The sequence below is a fragment of the Malus sylvestris genome, chromosome 14, assembly GCF_916048215.2.
Source record: "Malus sylvestris chromosome 14, drMalSylv7.2, whole genome shotgun sequence".
NCBI lineage: Eukaryota > Viridiplantae > Streptophyta > Magnoliopsida > Rosales > Rosaceae > Malus > Malus sylvestris.
In genome coordinates this window covers 10,821,443-10,838,187 of record NC_062273.1, presented here as the reverse complement: position 1 = coordinate 10,838,187, position 16,745 = coordinate 10,821,443, and the positions used below count along the sequence as shown (strand labels likewise).

The window sequence follows — 16,745 nt, the reverse complement described above, 5'->3', positions numbered from 1 at the left end:
TTGTAGTTCTTTTATTTAGAAGTTATGTCTAACTTAGGGGGGTATCTAGAAGCATACTTTCATGATCTTAATGTACTCATTTTCCTACAATTAGGAGCATTTTTCCCACTGGTTTTTGCTACCTAACAAGGTTTTAATTAGGCACCCATCCTGGGATGATCATACTCCATTGAGTTCATTACTTTCGTCCTATTTGACTTTTGTTTTAGACATTATGCATACTTCTCACTTTTCTCCTTAGTCTATGGGTTTTCCCCATGCCTTGGGTTTTACCATAGCGAGGTTTTTGTGAGTTTTACTACAAATGCATACTTCAAATAAATTTGAGACTCGTGATCACCCGTTGTGCCGATGACTTCATCAACTATTCTAACTTATCTACTGAAGATCTGATGCGATGGTTTGTTGAGTATTTACACACTCAATGGGCAGTGTTGCAATCATATTTAGAATAGGAATGTGATTGTGTAAATCCTAGTAGATATGGGAATATATCTTATATTCCTATTAGGAGTAGATTACCTATTAAATATTGTAATCCTAAAAGGAAAGGTTTTTAAACTTTTTACCTATTCTACTACTATAAATAAAGGCACAATGGGGTGAATCAAATATACCTCACAATTAAATCAATCTCTCTTCTCTCTAAGTGCATCCGGCCCCCTCTTTCTCTCTAAACCCTAGATCGTTCAATCGAATAGGTGTACAACATACCCTTTATTTTGTCATTTTCGTTAAAACTCAAAGTTTTCAAGCTTTTTTCATTAATTTTCCTTATTAAATATGCTGCTAGATTCAAAACCAGAAGCACATGGAAAAAAAAATTCAAAAATATAACGATAACGTGTCATGTGATTTTGGATGCTTTAGCAATTTTTTTTTTTAAATTTAATTTATTAAAGCATACTCATTTTTTTTTATTAATTGGAAATAGCATTACTAAAACAGAGTACAAGGGGAAGCCTACCAACACAACAATACAAAACAAAACAGCAACCAAAATAGAGTGTTGGGAAGATAAAAGTAAAAGGACACTACCAACCAACTAGCAGCGTCTCTTCCCAACACCCGGCCAAAACCAACTCAAAGGGGACATGGTAAGCCATTCTTGTTCAGAATATGGACCATTGAAGATGGAGGTTTATCGACCCACGTAAAAACACTTATTCCCTTGAATTTTGAAGGATGCTAACCAATCAACGACCTTATTAGCTGATTTGGGGACCCACGACCAGGGGTAGAGCGGGAAAGCTTCCCCAATTTTTATAACTTTTTGAAGGACTGGGAAAGCCACAATAATCTTGCAGAGACCAATCTGAATGGCAAGTGCGCATATTAAGATTATGACATTATTTTTCTAAATTCCTCAAAACTTTTTGGCAACCTACAAAAGGATTTTGAAGTGGGGTGTGCTATTCACACACCCCTTTTTACTTCTCACACATTCTTTGTTAAGTTCTGCCTTTTGATCTTCTTTAATTCAGTCGATCCGACGGCTGCAAATTAAGAAGATGTGTATGAAGTAAAAGGGGGTGTGTGGATAGCACACCCCTTTTGAAGTTTATAGGAAAAGGCTTATACCCAACTTTTTCTCTCAATATTTTTTTGTCTAACTTATGTGGTGAATGTCACTTAGTATTACGATTTAATGGTATTCCTCTATACTTGTGAGTAAGAGGTCTTAGTTTTAAATTTATTTGATGGCGAGTTGGATACTAAATTATTATGGCAAGGCTATTGTATAGAGAATCATATTATAAAGAAATGAGAAGAAAAAAATTAGGATGTATAGCATAGTTATTTTTCATATGAACAATAGTTTACTTCAAATTAATCTAATTTGTGGAAAGAGAAATTCAAACTTAAGTGCAAGAGGAGAGCTCGCTCAAATAAATTATTGTAGAAGGAAAGATTCATATTTTACATATGAACAATATTTTAGTATTGTTGATGAAGGAATTAATTAATTAAGGGTAACGCTATGGAGACCAAAATTTTAAACCAAATGATGTGATATCAAGGTTCTAAAAGACGCTAGGCGCTCGTCGGGTGGTGGGATGGGGCCTAAGTGAATTTAAGTAAATCTACTATATTTCATGTAAATAAGTGTCGGTTTATACTTAAAATATATGTAATGTCATCAAAAACTACAAAATAGAATGACATATATTATGAAGTATTGGAACATAATGAAAACATGGGGAACAAGCATATAATGTGTGTTTATTTAAGTATTCAATACGTCTCTTACACTTTATTGAAAAAAATAAAATGCAAAACGAAAGTTATCTATTTTCTTCTAAGTGAGTCGCAATCTAGGCGGGTGCCTCAGCAAGTATAGGCGCCCTTTTTTAATTTTCAAACACATGTACATTAATTGGGACGATGACCAGCCGCCTAGCGCCTAGGCGGCGCTAGGCAGGGATTGTTAGAACAATGTGTGTCGCCAATAAGAAATAAACATGTTAATCAACACTTAAGTAATAATCCAATCATCAACAACCAAATCATTTGATTTGCAAATTTAGTTTAAAAATTTTGGCCTCCCTAACATTATCCATTAATTAATTTACATGATTCATTTTTTGATCAATCACTCGTAGTTATAAAAGTTGATTGATTGCACCACAGGACAACATTTCAGAAGTACACAAACAAGTCGTGGTAATTAATGTCTTGTTCTTAAACTAATTACGTCTTGAGTTCAAATTATTCTTATTCTCTTAGTGTAAAATATTGATTGTACTAAAAAAAAACATATGAGGATGAGCCATATGTGAGGCCCAAACTATGCAGTTGGAAATTTGGAATATGCGTTGCTTAAAGCCTTGAACAATGGTGTTACATGCAATGCATGAGTGCATAACATAATATGCATATATGCTATTTCCACCCCACAAGGCAAGTCACATTGATGCTTTATGCGCTTCTTGCATGTTAAAACACACACATACAAAGCTTATAGCTCTTCTCTCTGTATTAATCGGCAGCGCAAAACATTGCAAAACATAAAAAAAATGGGCCAAACCCTCAAGACATTGGCTCCTAGTACACTCTCTCTCTCTCTCTCTCTCTCTCTCTCTCTCTCTCTCTGAAATTAAGGGTATCTGTGCTTAGGATTGCTTCTATGTATCAAGCTAGCTATAATGTGGTTTCTAAAGCTAAAAAACGCTTTTGACTATATTTGATAGAAGCATCAGGAACACAAATTATTAAGTTTATGTATATTTTGCAGATTAACAGCCCTTTAACTACTATTTTTATTGTGCAGGAACGGAGGAAAACAAGATTAAAGAAATTAGTCCCATAATCGAGGAGTTCTATAACACTCATTTTGCAGCTGGCACCGAGGAACCAACCACAACTGAATTCTACAGAGCAATATGCGAAGCTGTCGAGTATCTATATACATCCTATAATCAATTACTCGCTGTCATTTTAGCCCTTGCATGCATGATATCTCTGCATTTAGCTTCTACGCATTAATTTTTTATATTGGAAAACTATCTGCATGCATCAGATTTTCTCTCCTGGGCATGGATTTTGTGCGCCATCGGGGGCGCATGATCCGGTTTGGTCTACTAACACTATAACGACACTGCAACAACAACAATAATTTAACTCCATAACAACAATCTGACACCTATAATGACACTGCAACAACAACAATAAGATTGGATCATGCACAACCTATAACGGTGTCGTTGGGTTGTTGCATAGGCTATTGTTGCTAGAGTGTCGTTATAGCGTCATAAGATTGAACATGTGATGTGCCACCCATGCGAACACAACCCCATGCACATAAGAGAAAATATGTTGCATTCATATGCTTGCCATTGAGTATATATCTCGACTATACAGAGGATACTAATAATTGGTGTAATTAATCTTTAATTCCATAATTATTTTTGCCAGAGAAATCAACAAACAGCTCGGTAGCACACAATTTTGCGTCCCAGAGGAAAGCAAACTCAAGAAAGCATACGAAGTAAGCATCAATTCTTGTTGAGGTTCTTAATTTTTGCCACCGTACGTACCATAAATATTGGGCTTGTCATATTTTACACACACACACACACACACACAAAATGTTCGAGTTTAAGGACACCGTTAGTTTTGTAAGAAAGTATGATCCAAATATGAAGCAATTTTTTAGTATACCCAAAATACATTACGATAACACGTGAATTAATCTATTTTTATTAATATAAATCCTAAAAGTGGTTGGACATTCTATATTGTTCACTTCCATTATAACAAGTGAAATAATATACCAGTATAATCTGATTATATGTTGTAAATGACTATTAGGTCGCCGACTGTAAACTTTAGATAATTTATTAGTTTGATATGCTAGACATTACGTCACAAGCATATATATACGATGATATGATAAAATAATATTCATTTTAAAATAAGTTGCAGCCACTCAGTACTATGATTTGGTAGTATTTATCTTTACTTGTAAATGAGAGATCTTAGGTTCGAATCTCATGGATGACAAATTCGATACCAAATTAAGTTGGTCATTGTGTTGCTTAGCCAAAATCTTCTTCTTGTAAAAATATATCGTTGTACTAATATAAAAAAATGCTGCAGGAACACCACCATGGCAAGGGAAGCTCTCTGAAAAGGGAAGAGTTTCAAAAGATTTTACAAGAAATAATTGTGGGTACAGGATTTACTGGTGTTGGAGCCAAAGACACACTCATATACATGTTTGGTGTTCCACTCACCGCTTTCCTCATCAAGCAAAGAATCATGCCTCGTGCAATTCCTAATGCTTTCTTCATTCCAGCCATCACGTCTGCTACTGCCTTCGTGCTCGCTAAACTTAACAAAGTATAAACCATCATATTGGATCATCGATTGAAATCTACATTTGATTATTTAATCATTGTCAAATTATCAATGATTTTATACCTTTCTGTTAATTATGTAATTACTATTTTGGTTCTCAACTTGTGTTGTAGATGATAATACATTGGTATTTGTATATTTATATATATTACATGATTATCAAATCGACTCAGCTTCTCAAAATGATCCCTCGATTAAAAGTTGGTTAATGTCGTTTTGGATATGAGTGTCACAAATCAAAATCGTCATTTTATTAAAATTCTGTTAAAATTTAAATTTGTGTATGGATGTGGCATATGCACGAGATATATAACACCCAATTAAACAATGCTATGTAGATTAAACTAGACTTAAACAATAAGATCATCTCCAACTGAAAGGGCTAAATACAGTCCCGTCTAGAATTATAGCCCTTCAAAAAGTTATTTTTAAATGAACAATGTCAGGCCATACTTACATATTATCTTCAACCGAATGGGTCAAACATAGACCCCTAAATACTTCTGAATGTTTTCAAATTTTGAATTTGAACCAATTATTACAACTGATGAGCTGGGCTAAAAAAACGCTAAGAGGGGACTACATTTTAGCCAGCCTGATGCCCATTTGGCCAAATAATCTTGATCAATGTTCTAAAAGACTCTAGGCGCTAGTTGGGGCTTAGTGCCTAGGCGGATTTAAGTAAATCTATTATATTTCATGTAAATAAATGTCTATTTATACTTAAAATATATATAATTTAATCATAAACTACAAAATAGAATGACATATATATTATGGAGTATTGGAACATCATGAAAACATGGGGAACAAACATATAATGTGTGTTTATTTAACTATTCAACAAGTCTCTTACAATTTATTGAAAAAAATAAAATACAAAATGAAAGTTATCTATTTTTTTTCTAGGTGAGTCGCAACCTAGGCGGGTGCCTAAACGGATCTAAGTGAGCTAGGCGATCTAGGCGGGCACCTTAGCAGGTCTAGACACCCTTTCTTAATTTTCAAACATCTAGTCATTAATCGGGGCGGTGGCCAGTCACCTAGCACCTAGGCGAGGCCTAGCGGCGCTAGGGGAAATTTTTAGAACAATGATCTTGATACTGTTTCGAATTTTTATTGTAGTCGTGGGACCATGATTTTCCAGAGCCAAAGTAAGGATGATCCAAATACAGTTAAGTTATCAACATCCGGAGATCTTGAAGATGAGGATGAAATTCCACTGAAGATGAGGAGGCGTATTGTTGCTTTGGTGCCTAAATAGTTTATATTTAGGATACTAGAAAATCTTTTCCCTTTATGATTATATTACTATAAACACGAAAATTCTATAATGAATGAAACGAGAACACGTGTACAAAGATTTGTATTGATGAATTTGTAGGGTTACAATCTCTGTTTACAATTTTCCTCTGATTCAATCTTCAAAATTGATGTAGATGCGTAGATTGGTGATCCAAGGGTCGCAATGACTTGATCTCAAACGAACGATTGCTTCAAGTTTTGAGCTTGAAACAGTGTGCGGATAGTCTTCACCTCAGGTTTAGGGCTACGACAAAGGTGATGTTGATGTAGGACTTTGTTGAATCAAGGGTTTTGGCGACTTGATCTTGAATCGAACAATGTTACAAGTTTTGAGCTTGTAACAAAGTCTTGAAGGAATCGGCACAAGTGCTTGTTGATTCTTCAAGGGAATGCTTTGGCTTTGGTTGAAAGAAAACTTCGGCTTTGGTTGTATGTTCTTCAAAGAGAGCATTGGCAGCGTATTAGTCTTCAAAGATTTGGCAAAGGTTCTTCTCAATGTGAGAATTTTGGCCTTTGAATGTAGAAATTGTCGACCTTTATGCTTGTCTAAGGATCTTGTATTTATAGACTTCTCAAAGCTTGCCTTTGGATGGATTTGGCTTTGATTTGTAACTTGATTTGTCCATGTGAGAATTTAGGCATGTTTTGTGTCTTAATTTCAACCAATTTCCCTTGCTTGGCCGAAATTTATAGGGCTTTCTTGCCTATTTTGCGAGCAATCTTCAATTCTTGCTTGTTTTGTGAAGATGCTTTAGCTTTCTTTCCGGTTTTGGCAACAATTTGGGCCCTTGCCGATTTCAAGTTGATTTCTTCCCCTTTGCTGCATTTTAAGAATGCTTTTGAGCTTCTTTTGCTTGATTTGTGCCATATGTCATTGATGACTTGTCCATTTATGATGAGTCATATGCCACGTGAAACTTTATGATGCATCATTTGCATGCAACAAAATATACATGTCTACAAATGCCCCCACTTCAAGGCGTTTTGTAGGCATGTGCTTGTCACATATAGGAAACATGTTTTGAAGACTTGCAATGTGAATGTTCTAACTCAAGGGTTGTCGAGACTTGATCTTGAATTAGTTTGCTTCTTCAAGGGTCGTAGAGGCGTATTTCTTGAAAGAAACATTTCTTCAAGGGCCGTTGAGGTGTATTTCTTGAACTGAAATGATGAATTTTGTCAAGGGCTGTTGAGGCGTATTTCAAGGGTTGTTGAGGCATATTTCTTGGATTGAAATGATGAATTTCATCAAGGACCGTTGAGGCGTATTTCTTGGATAAAACATTTCTTCAAGGGTTATTGAGTCTTGGTCTTGAATGAAATGAAATTTTTCTTCAAGTGCCGTAAAGGCTTAATCTCAAATGAAATGGAAATTTTCTTCAAGAGTCGTAAAGGCTTGATCTTGAATGAAAATTTTGAAAATTGATAAATCGGCACATACTTATTGTGCGTATTGATTTTCCATAATTTTTTGACAAAATACATTTGGTGTATTTTGAGGCATGGATGTTTTCCTTGTGGGTGTGGGAAAAAGGTTTTTTCCTTCCTTAGGTCCTTCAATTTTGGCAATAAAGGTGATTTCCTTCAAGGTTTTGGAAAGATTTAATGTTTGTCTTTGGGTAAGTAGGATTTGCATTTTTTTTTTCCTTTCCCTTTCCATTTTTTTTTTTTGGCCAAGGGAGTGTTTTCCTTCTTGGTTTGGGAAACTTGAAGACTTGTCCTTGCTTTGGAGGGATTACCTTTTGTATTTTGGCGAGGAAAGGTACTTTCCTTTGATGTTTTGGAAATTTTGAAGCCCTTTCCTTTTTCTTTTTTTCTTTCTTTTCTTTGCTGATTTTGTTGCAAAAACAACATGTTTTTTTTTTTCCTTGTGGCCGAAATCACCTTGCCATTTTTTGCTTGGAATTTGATCCCTTCTTTTGGTTGGAATGTACTTCCTTCTTTTGATTTTCCTTTTGCTATTAGGTATGTATTCTCCCTCTAGCATTAGGAAGAAATTGATCATTATTTATAGGACAATTAGGTGTGTCTTTTGGCACAACAAACCTTGTCGTGCACATTGACTTTACTTGCTGCCATAGGATTTTTATTTATTTATTTATTTTTGTTGTTGCTACTGCCATGAGTTTTGGTGTTTGGAGCTTGTTGCAATGCGTCATTTTTTACCGCGTGGTGCTGTGCAAAAGACTGCAACGAGGTTACGATGTGTAGTGCCTTTTGGTCGCAGTTTCCTTCGATGGTGACATTGTCGTGCAATGCAAGAAACTGCTTGCATAATCGTTGCGGGGTTACGTAGCATTTTGGTTTTCTTTGCTACTGTAGCATGCTTTGAAGGACCGTCTTGTAACTGCCCTCTTTGCTGTCCTGCTCAAGCTTTGTGACTGATTTCTTTTTGTCGTTGCGACTTTGTCATCGTCATTTTTCAACACTCACGAGGTTCGTCTCACACATCTTTTGCTTTAGTCAAGCAATATTTTCTTCTTGTAGCCCCACTCATATGCTTATGTTGCCTTGTTTATTTTATTACAGCCATGATATTTTTCAAGTGCTTTAAGAGCAATACCATCATCATTTTTGCGAACGAAGGTGATTCGCAAGATAAGGGAACAACGTTGAAGCTTTATGTGCCATTGACTGGCCATAAGGTGCTTGTTCTTCCTACAAAACACAACTCAATGCATATCAAGTTGTGGTCTTCTGAAGTATCTTAGGAGGTGACAAATTTTGGTCGACCAAATACGAAGAAGAATGCATGTACGTTGAGGATTCTTATCTTGAATCCTTCGCACCCTATTCATGACAATCCACCGACTTCATTTGAGCTTCTTGTCGATCACATATGTAGCAAAGCTATGACTTGGAATGGCATCTTATCTACTACTGGAGAGGCTGTCTTTGCTGAGTTTTGTTGGGGGTGGCCTGAAGATGTCTTGAGCCTAAAGATATGCTTACCAACGTAGTCATTTATCATGTTTTGTACGCATCTTTGTTTAGTTATGATCGCCATCCTTCCATCATTCGTGCGTCTAAAAGCATTGGCGCGAGAGCAAGAGCAGTTGGAAATCAAAGCATCACAACTTCAAGATGTTCCCTCGGAGCAGAAAGCTATACTTTCTCAACATCAAGAGGAGATTTCACACCTAGAGTAAGAGAAAGGCACGGCTATGGAGTTGCCCACCTTGTCTCCCACCAATGCGGAGACTTTGAAGACTTTGGAAGGCTTGCTTAAAGATCGTCGCCGTAGTTTTAGGGACATAGCTTTCAAGTAGTGTCTTCCGTTCTTTGTACTTTAAGCCTTCTTTTCTTTTTCTTTGTTTTTTTAATAAGGCTTTGGAGCAGACTTCTTCCAAAATAAAGTATTCACAATTTGAATTTTCTCCTTATTCTTCAAAGTGTTTGCATTTTTTTGTTGGTGATGTGATTGTACTTGAAGTTTTGAAGTTTCAAGTTGGCTACGTACCCTCGTTTGAGGAGGGATTAAGTCATGACGTAGTTCAAAAGAGTGATGGATTGTTTTTTATGGTTTTGACGGTTTTAATGGTGATTTTGATGATGATTTTGAATTTTTTTTGTTTTTGTATTGCCCTACACATTTTATGCTCTTGCAGACTAGGAGCATTAGGTGTCACATTTTAAGCTCGTGCGAACAAGGAGCATTGGGTGTCATATTTTAAGCTCGTGCAAATAAGGAGCATTGTTGTCGTATGCAGTTTAGGCTCGTGCATGTGAGGAGCTTTGTGTTGTGTGCAATTTAGGCTTATGCAGGTGAAGAGTTTAGTGCCACGTGCAGTTTAGGCTCATGCAGGCAATGAGCATTGCTTGTTTGGTTTAGGGGTAGTAACGCTTCAAGAATCTGCCATTGATGGGGCCGATCTTTAAGCCTTCTTCGGCCATAATTAAGTAGGCACCATTGGTGTAGACCTCTTGTATTACGTAAGGTTCATCCCACTTTGATGTGAACTTGCTTTTTTTCTTGTAAGTTGTGATGATAGGCCTTCGTAATGCCAAGATAAGATCTCCAGTTTAGAAAGACCTTGGGCGGACCTTCTTGTTGAATGCCTTGGATAGCCATGCTTGGTAGTGTTCCAAGTGTTGTTGAGCTTCGAGCCTCCTTTTTTCAAGTGCTTCCAACTCTTGAAGTCGTAGCTTTGTCTTTTCCTCCTCAGTCAAGCCTTCTTGTATAGTCATTCTTAATGAGGGGATTTGACTTTTGAGTGGCAGAACAACTTCCATGCCATATACGAAAGAATAAGGCGTAGCTTGGGTAAGAGTTCTATGTGTCATCCTAAATGCTCAAAGTGCCTCGCTTATTATTTCATGTCAGTTTCTCTTTGTTCAGCTCATTACCTTCTTCAGAAGGTTGCATAACATTTTGTTGAATGCTTCCGCAAGACCTTCAAGGTTGCATAACATTTTGTTGAATGCTTCCGCAAGACTTTTGGCTGAAGCATAATACATGGAAGACGTATACTGCTTGAACTTGTATTTCTCGTATAGCTCGTCCATAAGTCGGTTGGAGAACTGTTTTCCGTTGTCAATGATGATGTAGCAAGGCACACCATATCTGTGGATGATGTGCTCATTGATGAAATGGATGATAGTTTCCTTCTTGAATTTCCTTAGGGGTACGGCTTCAACCCACTTAGAAAATTAATCCATTGGGCTAGGATGTAGGCTTCTCCTGCAAATGACTTTGGTATGATTGGTCTTACGACGTCCAATCCCCATGCATCAAATGGTCTTAAAGCAACTGTAAGGTGTAATGGTTCAAGCGATTGATGTATGAAGTTGGTGTGGAATTGGCAGGCTTGGCACCTTTTTGGCGTGTTCGAAACAGTCTTTCACCATGCTCGACCAGTAGTACCCCATTCTCTTGAGCTGGAAGTGTAGTTTTGGTCCAGACTGATGCGTTCAACATACGTCTGAGTATGTTTCTTCCATGGCTTGATTGGCTTCTTCCTCACCTAGGCATCTCAAAATTACTCATTCAAAAGAGCGTCGGTAAAGTGTTCCTTTGTGGTAGAAGAAGAAAGGTGCTCGTCGACGTATTTCAAATCGGTGTCTAGGATAGTTTGAAAGCTTTCCATGCTCTAAGTAGTAGATCAGTGGCTGTCTCCACTCTTCAGTGTCGACTGGAAGTACTCAAATGACATTTGTATCATCCAGTAGCATTTCAATGACGAGCGGGATCACCCATTTTTGGCAAATTGGCACATTCGCATATTCGTCTTCTCCTAGTGCCATACTTGAGGCAAGGTTAGCGAGAGCATCCACCATTTGACTTTCTTTTCTTGGCACATGTTCTAGCATCACGGCCTTGAACTTTTGTAGCAGTTGAGTTGCTAGCCGAAAGTATGGGACGATATCATATTTCCTCACTTCATATTTAGTTAAGAGTTGATTGATTATAAGCTTGGAGTAGTCATACACTTCTAGCGTTATGATTTCCATGTCAGAAGGAATAGGGTAGTACTTGTCTTTGTGGTGACATGAATACTACATCTGCCCCCGCTCCGTCCGTTCGTGCAGATATGTCGAAGAACATTGTCCATGTCGGAAAGATGTCGATGTAGAACACCTTCGCGTCAAGCAAGTCGTCTGAGATTTTCCAATCGGCTGGGATTAGATGGTTGGTAAGGAAATCTACTAGGGCTTGTCCCTTGACGACTTTAGGTGAGACGTAGATGATCTCATATTGATTGAGAAACAACACCCATTTAGCTAGTTGCCCTGTCAAAATGGGTTTGGACATAACGTACTTAACTGGGTCTGCTTTAGCAACCAAGTGGATAGTGTAAGCATGCATGTAGTGTCTTAGCATTTGGACAGCAAAGGTTAGGGCAAGACACATCTTCTCGATTGGTGAGTAGTTAAGCTCGGTACAATTGAGAGTTATACTTAGGTAATAGAGTGCTCTTTCCTTTTGGTCTTCATTTTCTTGTGTCAAGAGTGCTCTAATGGAACCTTCTTGTGCGGCAATGTATAGGATGAGCGGTTTTCCAGGCACAAGAGCTCCTAAGACATGTGGGTTTGCCAGGTACCTTTTTATGTTCTCAAAGGCATTGCGACATGCGTCATCCTATATGAACGGAACGTCATTCTTCATGAGTCGACTGAAGGGTTGACAACGTCCAGCGAGGTTAGAGATGAAGTGTCTAATAAAGGTTAACCACCCTTATAGACTTTTCATCTCGTGTAAGTTCCTTGGTTCGGGCATGTTTTGGATGGCCTTGATCTTCGATTGGTCTACTTCAATGCCACGGTGCTTGACAATGAAGCCGAGGAACTTCCCAGAAGTGATGCCAAATGCCCATTTCAACAGGTTCATTTTAAGGTTGTAGTGTCGTAGTTTGTTGAACACCATTCGTAAATCTTTTAAGTGATCGATCTTTTTTTGGTCTTAATAACTACGTCGTCCATGATACATTCTACATTTTTGTGTAGCATGTTGTTGAAGATCTTCTGCATTGTGCGTTGATATGTACCTTCAGCATTCTTCAAGCCAAAGGGCATTACCTTGTAGCAGTAGATACCTTTTGAAGTGCGAAAGGCTGTTAGTTCCTCGTCTTTGGAAGTCATACATATTTGATTGTATCTAGAGGAGTCGTCCATGAATAATAGTGCCTCGTGGCCAGTGGTTACATCCACCATGATTTCGATGATTGGCAAGGGAAAGTCATTCTTCGAGCAAGCATCATTGTGGTCCCGGAAATCTATGCAAACACGTATTTGTCTAGATTTCTTAAAGGCAATGACGATGTTGGAGATCCATTTAGGGTATTACACCTCTGGAATAAAGCATGCTTCGATTAGCTTGTCAATCTTGGCCTCAATTTGTGGGATGAGCTCGGATCGATAGCATCATTGAGTTTGCTTTATCGGTCGCGTTCCAGGCTTGACTGCAAGGTGATGTACAACGATGGTAGGGTTAAGGCCGGGCATTTCTTTGTAGGTCCAAGCAAATACGTCCTTGTACTCCATTAGCAGTTGGTAGTACTCCTTGATGTCGTCCTCACTAAGTAGTGCACTTACAAAGGTAGACTTCCGTTCCTCGTTGTGCCTAAGTTAAGCTTCTTGAGATCATCAACTGTGGCTTACCCCCCCATCCTCGAGCTATGGTTATGCAATAGTGACGTCTTCCTCGAGGGTTTCATTCTTTTTGTCTTCTTGGATCGTGATGTGGAAGATGTCTTGGACCTCATTTTCAATGTCGTCCTCTTAGGCTTGTTAGCCTGAAGATTGGCTAGTTTGTATGATGAGGCGCCTCTTTACCTTTAGTTGTCTTTTTTGTGTTGACTTCCAAGGTTGTTTGGCACTTCATCCTTGAAGAAATTGAGCTTCGAACGTCGTCTTTTTCTGCTAAACCGTCAAGCTTTTCTTCCTTCAACATTGTCTTCCTCTTCCTAGAAGGCTTCTTGGTTTATTCAAGTCTTTCCAAGGCCAACCGTTGCAGAGGAGAACTAGCCGTGTTGCTTTGCTTCATAGATTTTGATAACCTTTCGAAAACACAGCTTTAGGGTGTTGGTGTGTTGAGCCGTTTGAAGACAGAAGTTCAGTCTTGACTACCAATGCAATCTAGTGCTGACATTCTAGGTTTTAAACCATTCAGCTTATCAAAGACTGACATTCGAGGGGCGGGTTTAGGCTTCTCTTGATCTTGTTCAACGCTCACGCTGATGTGTTGAGCGCTAACATTTTTTGTTTTGCTTGAAATCTTCACAGGTGTATTTGGTGTGAAACCAAGTCGAGCTTTGTTGTTGTCAACTCCGTAACCATGCTCTTCAACTTCTTTTGAGTCTCAGTGAGGTCACCTTCTTTGTCGTTGACGGTGTTTAAAACCTTTTTTCCAAGATTTTAATGGAAGGTGAAATCGTACCCAGCCTTTAACATGAGTTTGTAGGCGTTTGGGTCGAAACCTTTCTCGGTCCTCTTAGTTGGAAAAATGCTCGGTTTCACCCCTTTTGGCAAGGGTTTTACAAAACCTTGCAGTGGTTTTGAAACTTTAGCGTCATTTAGCTGTGTCAGAGGTAAAATTGCATTTGTCTTGAGTAGTTTTACATCATCCTTGTGTAGCTGTGTGTTGGCTTTGCTTGTTCCAGTTTCGAACAAGGATTGCCCATTCTTTCTTCTTGATACTGGGATGTATCAGAAGACGAGTGTATTTGGTCCTTTTGAGGGTGTCACACCCATTTTGGTTGTTATGGGTTTGGCAGACTCATCATCGTCTTTGTTTGAAGATGGCACGGCTTCCCTTTCTTACTTTTTGGGCATGGATTGGCACTCTCGTTTCTTAAATGCGGCTTTGCATATGGATTTAATCTCTTTTGGAAGAGCTTCGGGTACTATGTCTTCATCCATGTATAACTTGGCATCGGCGAAGTGTGATTCAGGTTGGATGAATGGTTTGGTGTCGCCTTGTATCACCTTTACTCCTTCTCGGTAGAACTTCAAGCATTGATGAAAGATGGACAGCACCACTCCATTCTCGTGGATCCAATGCCTTCCTAAGAGCAAGTTGTAGAAAGTTCTTGCATCAATCACATGGAATAGCGTGCTTGATTTAAGTTCGCCAATGGTCATCTCCATTCAGATTATGCCCATTGCTCTTTGTCCTCCTTGGTTAAAACCTTGGATTAGGAAGCAGCTGCGAGATAGTTCATCCACCTTGATGCCGGTTGTGGTCATTGTTGACTTTGGCATGATGTTTATGGCCGATCCACCATCCACAATCATACGGTTAACTTTGTGCTCCCTTACGTACCCAGAGATGAAGAGAAAACGATTGTGAAGCTTTGATCCCAACAAGTCTTTGTCAGTGAAGTTGATTGCATACTCATATGGCCGAAGTTTCAAGTCTTCATCCTTGCTTTCTTGCATTTTGTGATCGTCGAGACTCGCCAAAATTGCTACTAGTGCTTTTCACCTCTCCTTAGGCAATAATAGTGCTTCCTCGATGCTAAAGTATGTTGGCAGGCCTTCTTTGGGTGTGAGGGTCTTCTCTTCCTCTAGGCAATAACTTTACCTTTTAAGGGTTTTTCTAGCTCTACTTCAACCATATGACAGGCAACGGTAGTGCACTGTTGGAAGAAGTCCATTGGGAAGTACTCGTACAAGGAGAAAGGAATGTGTGGCTCTTGCTCTATAGGTTCCCTAGTGTACGTTGGTAGGCGTATTTTGGTCGTTTGCCCCAAATGATGGTTGTACAGAAGGTGTCGTGTCGCTTAAGCATGGACGAGACTGGTCATGCGTCACGTGCGAAGGCACCAAATCGAATGATCCAAACATAATCATGGTAGTGTGTGTTGCAACCGTGTCTTCTAGGTCAAGTTCAATTTGCCCTTGTTATGCTAGCTTCATGATGAGCTCCTTAAAGACGAAGCACTTGCCAACAAGATGACTCACAATATAATGAAACTTGCAATACCTAAGATCGTTAACTTGATTCATCTCTTCGATGCACTTGCATTCAGGTAACTCAATTACCTTCTTTTCCAGCAAGTCTAACATTGCAACCACGTCAGAATCAGGAAAAAGGTACGTATTATGCTCCAGTTCCCTCAAGGTGTTTTTGTACCTATCTTGGGTGCGAGAAGGCTCACCTTTCATTTCCTTTGTTTTGCTTTTGGATGAGATCTTGACGGGCGCAGCAAAGATTTTGATGTGGGTAGTATGGATGGTAAAAGCTTCCTTGGCAGGCTTTTTCCAAGTCTTGTCTACCTTTGGAGCGAGCACCTTATCCTTTTTTTAGTCAGTGATCTACTATTTCTTCCCATGATTGGCAATACTCAACTCCATGTCATGGGATCGAGTTGCCAATTCTTCAAAAGTTCTTGGTTTTATGCCTTAGAGGATGTAATGTAGCCCCTAGTGCATGCCTTGAACGCACATCTCAGTGGCGGAGGTTTCAGAAAGCCAATCTTTGCAATCCAGACTTAATGAATGCCATTTATTGATGTAGTTGACGATAGGTTCATCCTTCCACTACTTCATACTTGTTAACTCCAACATGCTTACAGTGCGACGAGTGCTATAAAAGCCGTTAAGGAATTACTTTTCAGGCTGATCCCAGCTGTTGATGGACTCGAGCTCGAGGTCGGTGCACCAATCAAAGGCATTACCTTTTAGCGAGTGCACGAACTGTTTAACGAGGTAGTCTCCCTCCATCCCAACATTGTTATAAGTTTCAATGAAATGGGCAATATGTTGCTTAAGATTGCCCTTTTCCATCGAATTACTTAAATTTGGGCGACTAATAACCCCTTGGCATCCTCAAGGCATCAATCTTCTTGGAGTAAGGCTTTGAGTATAGCACAGAGTCATGTGAGCTCCCTTCGTACTGCGCCTCAATGATGTTTGTGATCATCTCTTACAGTTGTTGGATAAAAAGAGATCCCATGAGCATGGTAGCTCGGTCCACATCCAGCTTCTCCTTAACTTTCTCCACTAGAAGCTCATCTTCTTCATTGATTTCTTTCTTTAGTGGATCAACATTTGGGTCAGCTTTCTCGTTGTGCTGCGCCTCTAGACGATTGACAAGTGTAGCTTTCTGCAAGTCCTTTTCTTCCACGGTCCTTGTCAGC

General features: G+C 38.8%; 1 protein-coding gene across 1 annotated transcript; it reads left to right on the top strand.

Annotated features, from left to right (window-relative positions):
- Positions 1–2,959: 2,959 nt before the first annotated feature.
- LOC126598745 (uncharacterized) lies at positions 2,960–5,043 on the top strand. The gene is made up of 4 exons (XM_050265104.1): positions 2,960–3,048; positions 3,272–3,398; positions 3,916–3,988; positions 4,600–5,043. Exons 1-4 carry the CDS (start codon positions 3,018–3,020, stop codon positions 4,846–4,848), a joined length of 480 nt encoding a protein of 159 aa, XP_050121061.1. The 5' UTR covers positions 2,960–3,017; the 3' UTR covers positions 4,849–5,043.
- The last annotated feature ends 11,702 nt before the right edge of the window (positions 5,044–16,745 follow it).

What these genes read in the sequence shown, in the direction of transcription:
- LOC126598745 (XM_050265104.1), top strand. Translation starts at nt 3,018, where the DNA reads ATGGGCCAAACCCTCAAGACATTGGCTCCTA. An exon ending in CCTCAAGACATTGGCTCCTA is followed by an intron (nt 3,049 to 3,271) that starts GTACACTCTCTC and finishes TTTATTGTGCAG; the next exon opens with GAACGGAGGAAAACAAGATT. An exon ending in GCAATATGCGAAGCTGTCGA is followed by an intron (nt 3,399 to 3,915) that starts GTATCTATATAC and finishes TATTTTTGCCAG; the next exon opens with AGAAATCAACAAACAGCTCG.